Source organism: Saccostrea cucullata, unplaced genomic scaffold (assembly GCF_032062105.1).
Source record: "Saccostrea cucullata isolate Sc308-1 unplaced genomic scaffold, CSIRO_AGI_Scuc_v1 ctg236, whole genome shotgun sequence".
In the NCBI taxonomy this organism is placed as follows: Eukaryota; Metazoa; Mollusca; class Bivalvia; order Ostreida; family Ostreidae; genus Saccostrea; species Saccostrea cuccullata.
Window position 1 is genome coordinate 501,330 of NW_026932733.1, and position 8,281 is coordinate 509,610.

General features: G+C 31.9%; 1 protein-coding gene across 1 annotated transcript in view; it reads left to right on the forward strand.

Annotated features, from left to right (window-relative positions):
- The window catches only part of LOC134235975 (uncharacterized), an 85,807-nt gene extending 77,918 nt beyond the window's left edge, over window positions 1–7,889 (forward strand). The window contains exon 11 of the mRNA XM_062718155.1: window positions 6,347–7,889. Coding sequence (XP_062574139.1) covers window positions 6,347–6,469 — 123 coding nt within the window. The 3' untranslated portion in view covers window positions 6,470–7,889. The remainder of the gene's footprint in view (window positions 1–6,346) is intronic.
- Window positions 7,890–8,281: the final 392 nt, after the last annotated feature.

An 8,281-nucleotide genomic window follows, 5' to 3' on the forward strand; every position in this document is an offset into this window, starting at 1 on the left:
ACGTGACAATCCAAGTATCCCTACACATTTCATTGCTCCTTATGTCACTTTCTTCAAGCAAACGCTCGGCTGCCTCTGTTAACCGCTATTGCGAAATGTCGGAATTGACAGAGACCGCCGCCAATTAGTTCCCGCTTCAGATTTTTGAATGTTAATATCTCGAGTTTGAATTTATAAATTTACAAACGAATTATATATTCAGCCTAATAAGAAATGTTTCTATCAACTATACTAATATCATTTGAAAATATTGAAAAACAAAAAAGTTAAAGACGAGAGACATTTGGCCCCTCTATGCCCCTAATTTGAAGGACTAACCCCGTTTACTTGATATCAAATGAAAGGTCTTACTATATTGCACATCTTTTATTATATATGTCTTAACAAAATATTAAGAGGTAAAAAGATATAAAAGAAAACGTGTCAATTTTTGCGAGATGAGTATGAGGCTATTTTTCGATCCCAGGCGAGCGTCGATGCCTTCTTACCTGTAAAGCTCTATATGCAAAATGTCACATCTACTATCCTTCCTCTACCTTCACTGAAAATCTCAAGTCGATATCTTAAGTCGTTTAGGAGGAGATCTCAGGACAAGCTGACCCTCTAAAAATCAGTAAATCGTCCATATCTCACGACCGGAAGTGACGACGTACTTACGAAAAATTTCCGACAAGGTTCAGATAAATATCTATCAGATCTGAAAATTTGGTGAGAATCGGTCCAGCTGTTTCTGAGAAATCGCGTGCACAAAATCGGTAAGAAAAATAATAATAATAATAATAACTAGATACGATCTCGTTGCGAGCAACGAGTGGGTCTTCCGTCTGATTCTTGATAAGAAGAGATAAGATTTTGATTGAGAATTTCATTCTGAATAATGATAAAGATTGTAAAGAAGAACAATTTTGCCTTCATAATCTGTAAACAGACATTGAACATTAAAGACTTAAAAATTCAACTTTTGGCCCCTCACGGCCCCTAATATTAGGGATCAGCCCTTTTTTTCCTTACATCGTCTAAAAGCTCTCAGGATTTTGAACACTTTTTGTTCAACAACTATTCAGAGATTCTCTTTCATTTTCAAGTTATTAAAGAAAGAAATATTTAGGGGCCAACCCTTCAACTCCTTAATGGGCACATTTAGCGAAAAATGAAAGGTTGCATATTGTTTAGAACATTATTTTGAACATCTTTTGTTCAATATTACTTATTAAAATATTTCCGACTTTTGAGATATAAAGCGTCAAAGATTACGCATTCTGGCCCCTTGTGGCCCCTTATTATGCACCATAGGACATTCAAATTATAATATATAGTTGTAGATTGTTGAGATAAACATTTTTGCTTCAGTAATGTATAACAAAATATTGACTGCTAAAGAGTTATCGATTGAAGACTTTTGGCCCCTCTCGGCCCTTAATTTGAGTGCCCAGCCCCTTTTTCTTGATTTCATCTTAAAGCTCTTAGGAGTTTGAACAATTTTTGTGCAACAACTATTCAGAGATTCTCTTTCATTTTTGAGTTATTTGCAAAAGAAATATTTAGGGGCCACCCCTACAACTCCTTAATGGGGACGTTTAGCTAAAAATGAAAGATTGCATATTGCTCAGAACATGATTTTGAACATCCTTTGTTTAATATTACTTATCAAAATATTTTCCACTTTTGAGATATTAAGCTTCAAAGATTAAGAATTCTGACCCCTTGTGGCCCCTAATTATGTACCATACGATATAAATAACATTATATATAGTTGTAGATTGTTGAGATAAACATTTTTGTTTCAGTAATGTATTACAAAATATTGACTGCTAAAGAGTTATCAAATAAATACTTTTGGCCCCTCGTAGCCCCTAATGTGATGAGTCAGCACTTTTTTCTTGATATCATATTAAAGATCTTGTTATTCTGCACAAATATTACTCAGTATGTGTTAACAAAATAATTATACTTTAAAAGATATGATTCAAAATGTCTCAAAAAATCAGTCATGATTCGTGTCCTAAATTTTGACCCCTACCGAGCTTCCATACTAGGCACGTCCAGAAATTTTGAAAACATAGGTACAAAACTATAACATGTCGTCTATCATTCCTGAAAAATTCAGCCTTCTAGCGTTTCTCGTTTTTGAGTTTTTGACCGGACAAAAATGTCATATAAAAATCGATTAAAGGGCGATAACTTTTGACCGGAAGTGAATTTCCAAAAATCAAGAAAATTGGATCAGGTTCACATTATGACAGATCATCTCTAAAATTTTCAAGTGAATCGACCAAACCGTCTCTGAGAAATCGTCTGCACAAAAATTGGTATGGAGAAAAATAATAATAATAATAAGAAAAAAAGTGAAAAAGAAACAATAGAATAATAGGAGGGTCTTCCGTTGGAGACGGAAGACCCTAATAATAGGGAAAAAGAAACCGAACGAAAACAATAAGGTCTTCCGTTGGAGACGGAAGACCTTAATAATAATAATAATAATAGGGAAAAAGAAACCGAACGAAAACAATAAGGTCTTCCGTTGGAGACGGAAGACCTTAATAAGAAAACAAACAATTATTTTATTTCAATGACCATAAAAACCTAACAAATGATATACAATGCATGATCAACAGACCTTTTCGCACAACAAATATACACTAAAGCAAAACCAGCGAACAAGTACGTAACAAACATACATAAATGCAAAACCAACGACCATCTTTGCAGTACAAATGTACATAAAAACACGACAAACGAAAAATACTTAACCAACGTGCACGCGGTAAATCTAGTCTTCCCGACTCCCGGCTCCCGACGGTCCCGATTTCTTTTCTTTTTTTTCTTTTTTTGAAAGTCTTCACACTTCTCAGGCAAATTTCTAGGTTTAAAAAAATTCATTCATTGTTAAGTTTTTAAAATCTTTTTTTCAGCTAGATTGAAATTTTTTCTTTGGTTACCCCCTCCTTTAAAAACGATGCTACGTCAATGTATAACAATGCAGTACTTTCATTTTGCATTGTTTTACCATAAGTACAATGTTAGATTTAGCTATTTTTATGAAGATTTTGATAAAAATCTTTTTTGAAATCAAATCATTTTGATGTTATAATTTTTTATAGAATTTAATTGTTCATTTTTTTATTAACACCACCAATTTTCACTGATATGCTAAATTCAATCTTTTTGAGAAGAAATATCTTCTCAATATCAATACCTGAAATATCTTTTAAAATACATGGACACAGATTTAAATTTAATTTATTTCGTCTTAAAGTTATTGAAACAAGATTGCCACTTTTCCTAAGTATTAAGAATAAAATTAAAATTTGTGAGATTGCAAGGATGTATCAATCAAACCCATCCAAAAATTTGAAGTTTCAATAACTTTTAGATGAAATAAGATTTTTAATTTATTTTTGTGTGAAATGCTATTAAAGTACATAAGTCATAATATTATACAGAAAATATTAACTTCAAATCTGTGTCCATGCACCTTTACTATCTACGACACGTTACGTCTCTCTGTATCGATGTCCGTTTTTGGTTTTCATATTTATAACGGAGTACTACATTTACCGCTTTTTGGAAGGTGATACTGCTGATTCAGTAATAAATACGCAAATTTGTTAGAGTTTTTACATATTATTGAATTCATTTAAAAAGAAAATGTGCCTGAGAAGTTTGAAGAGTTTCTTTGCATCGACGAAAAAGAAATTAAAAAAAAAATCCGATACCGTCGGGAGCCGGGAGTCGTGAAGACTAGATTTACCGCGTGCACGTTGGTTAAGTTTTTTTCGTTTGTCGTGTTTTTATGTACGTTTGTACTGCAAAGATGATCGTTGGTTTTGCATTTATGTATGTTTGTTACGTACTTGTTCGTTTGTTATGCTTTAATGTATACTTGTTGTGCGAAAAGGTCTGTTGATTATGCATTGTATATCATTTGTTAAGTTTTTATGATCATTGAAATTAAAATAATTGTTTGTTTTCTCATTATGGTAATTTTTGCCCTTTCCGCAGCCCATACCAATGCGACATGCTTAAGCGAATATTGAAATTTACTGGAAAATTGGTCTTATCCTTGGGAAAATTCCTATAAAAGAATAATAAAAGAAATTGTCCACTCACCCATCGCAGGTGGTACTTTCTTCTTGAATTTCCGTGCTTTCTGATAGGCGTAACTGACTAAACTGACCGCGTGCTATCAATAGCCGTGGAATCTGATATATTACTGACGTCATACTTTGCTACCCACCACTCAATTTCTTGCAATGCTTGAATTTGTCTTTGATTACGAAAACTTGTAATATAGTCACTTACAATCTGCTATATTACACGTATTCGTAATTTAACTACATTACGAAAAATTGTAATATTAGTTTTATATTACGCTAACTTGTAATATTACGCTTTTTCGTAATCTTACGTTTTTTCGTAATATTACGAATTTTCGTATTGGACTGGACTGCTTTTAAGGAAGAAATTCTTCAAAATCAGATGTCAATTTTAAATATTTTTAAGATCCCAAAGAATCAAAATGATTTTGAATTTGAACTACCATTATATCTATATTGGATTCCGAAACTACATGAAAATCATTACAAACAAAGATTCAAATATGTAGTGGGTTCCAGTAATGTTCAAACAAGCCTCTTTCTTTACTCCTCACTAAGATATTAACAGTAGTAAAGGAGAAACTTTAAGAGGACTGTGCTACAATACATTCAAGAAGCGGAGTAAATCCGATGTGGATACTTAAAATTCCTAGGAACTTTTGGACAGTTTGAAATCACAGACAGTTTGAAATCACAAGATTTTACCACAATCAACAGCTTAAAACCACGACTTTTCAACTTTATACACAAACATTCCATATGATAAATTAAAGTGCAAGCTTTTTGATATCATTGAAAGCTGCTTTTTCAATAAAAATGGAACTCGTAAATTTAATTACTTACCTTGTCATTGGTCATTTGCAAAATTATTTATTGTTAAAAAAACATTCTGATTGTACACACAAGCACTCTGAAGTTGACATCAAAAAGATGCTTGAGTTTTTGATTGACAGTATCTATGTTGTTTATGGAGACTTGGTCTTCCAATGATCTTTTGGAATTCCCATGGATACCAATTGCACCCCGTTATTAGCAGACCTATTTTTGTATTTATAAGAAGCATATTTAGTCCAAAATCGTATGTGTGAAAAGAAGAAAACACTTACTGTGGCCCTCAACTCGTCATTTAGATATATCGATAACGTATTGTCAATTAACAATAGTAATTTCCATTCTTATGTCGATACGATATATTCTGATGAGCTTGAGATAAAAGATACCACAGAGTCTGACACATCTGTTTCATACTTGGATATTTCACTTGAAAAAGACGTTAATGGTAATCTAACAACGAAGCACTATGATAAACCTGATGACTTCAACTTTTCAATCTTCAACTTCCCTTTCTTATGCAGCAGTATACCTTCATCACCTGCACAGGGAGTTTATATCTCTTAGTTGATTCGATAAGCAAGACCATGCTCTACATGTGAACAATTTCTAAAACGAGGTAAACTGGGTATTGATAAACAAGTTGATGAAACAAGAATATCAGCAGTCTCGTTTAAAGTCGTCATTTCGTAAATTTTATGGTCGATACAATGACCTTGTCAGCAAAACAATTTAACATTGAGTCAAATGCTGAATTGACGTTTTTCATACTTATTGTTAGTCCGTTATTTATACACTGAATTGAGGACAGATTTTTCCGTTAATTCCCGATTATGACAAGGAGCACACGGCGGGTGTGACCGGTCGGCAGGGGATGCTCACTCCTCCTTGGTACCTGATCTTACCTCTGATGCTTTGGAGGTCCGTGATTGCTCTGCTCCTATTTTGTATTGTTTTATGGATTTTTCGTCTTGAATACTGTTCGTTGTCTCCTTATATTTCATTTTATATAAGAATAAATTTTGCGCGAGCAGATCGTCTCGCGTGTTTACACGAATATTTTCGTGAAGTTCTCGGAAATAAAAGTGATTGACAGTAATTGGTATATACGAGATCTAACTTGTACGTCATTTTTCTGATCAACATTGTCAAGTTCATTGATTAAAAAAAAAAAGATGTGACGATAACAAAAAAAATCATAAAAATTTTCCTTTCCCGCCAAACAAGATGGCATAACTTTTTTTTAACTTGGATAAAAATTTACAGCATTTTTTGTAATTTTTAATACCACTTGCTCATCATCTATTAAAGAGGTAGGAATTAAGTTTAACAGTATCAAAGTGAAGAGATGATATGCATATATTTTTTTTCATATTTTTATAATTCTGAGTAAATATTTTGTGTTTACGAATTTACAGGTAGAATTTGGTTGGCACAGCCATGGGGAACAATTGGACCATTGGTATGACATAATGGAACACCCGCATCGTCCCACGGATTACTGGCACCAAATTATTAAAACCAGTAAACTACAAACATAACACACACGAACGAGTAAAATAAAAATATCAGCCAAAAGTATAAAACCAACAGGAAGCACAAACAGAATTTAAAAACTCTGGAAACCAGAGGGCATTATGTTACTACTCTGTGAACAGTGTGTTTATCTCGTGAATGAATATCAGAATCCTCACCTATGTTTGTTAAATAAAATGGATGAAAGTAATTAACCGTCTATCTTCAATTATATTTCTTTTTACATTTGGAGGTGCTATTTTCGTTTCATCCCTTTTACTTTATTAACAAATGTCATCTGAAATTGAAATTAGCGGAGAAATTACAGAGTCAAGGCAGTGTAATAAACTGTTCACCTTTACAGGTTTTTGTAACAGAGGAAGAAGGGGCTGTAATTCAGCCTCTTCCTTACATGGTAATCTTAGACAGACATGACCAAATTCTGCGTTTTGTTTGTATTATTCTGACAGATTATGAATGTTAAGTCTTTTCTCAGTGTTTGCTGCATTTTTCTGATTCTTTTGTGTGTAAGTTTTATATTGACACGAAGGAAATCATTTAATATCAGAAAATGAACTAGTTTTTCACATTTCATAAATAAGTATTGTTGATATTTTTTTATCTTGTTTACAATGAACTGAGATTCATACATTTTTACTTAAAGAAATTCGATTTTTATGATACCAGTTTTGCAAAGAAGATTTGAAGGTAATTTGCTGAACAACACAGAAAGGAACATACGGCCGGTAAATTTATATAGATGTCAATATACACATTTTTTATGTTTCTCTGAATCTAAAAATGTACTAGTCAGGATACCTCACTGTTTTAATATCATGAGTAATACTGATTGAAATATTATATCACAGCTGTAAGTAATACTGTGTGAAATATTATAACATAACTAGAGGTAATTCTGATTGAAATATTATATAATAATTTTAAGAAATGCTTAAATGTTATGTCAAAACTCTACGGTATACATTTACTTTATATTGATTGAAAGATTCTTGCTTTAAAATACAAAAGCCAAACACTATTGATTGTAATATTTCTGATTACAGACAGGTAATTTTGTGTAAAAATGATCTCAGTGGTGGGGCAACATTAAAGGGACAGTTATGAGTGTATTTCATAGCGTTAAGATGAATAGAATGTGATCTGTGTGATGTTTTGTTATTTCACGTATCTTTAAGCCCTTATTTCTTCTTTAGGAGTTTTGAAGAGTGATAAACTTATCTTCACGAAAGAATCTTTTATATGAAAGGATATATTTTGTGATTAATATAAGTATTTGTTAATATCTAAGTGTATTCATTAAAAATCAATTAAGCAGTCATCTCTATCATACCCATTTTAGTAAAACAGATAGATACTGTTGTTAATTCAATATGTGATATCTATCATATTTTTATTCTGTAACTGTTGTTAATTGTGGAATCTTGTAAAAAGAAATTTGTTGACATTAATTTTATTGATGAATAAAAATCTGTTTTACGCATTTTGTTCTATATATAGTTTTGTGCATTAATGTCAGTTTTAATTAATATGATGTAAATTACTAAACAAATAAGGCGAATTCTACTAATGAACATAAAATAAACTCTGCATACGAAATAACGTCGAGTATATGATCGAAGAGACGTTATTGATAGAACTGACTGAAACCTTCATTTGTCGTTTTTTTTAAGTTGACTTCCTGTTGTAATCATTGTGAACATAATTGAAAAAAGAATGGTTTAAAAGATGTAAAATTCAAAGAGCTCCGAACTTATAAAAGCAAACAGAATTTCATTTCTACTTAAAATATCGAGATAATGAACAGACATCAAAATCAA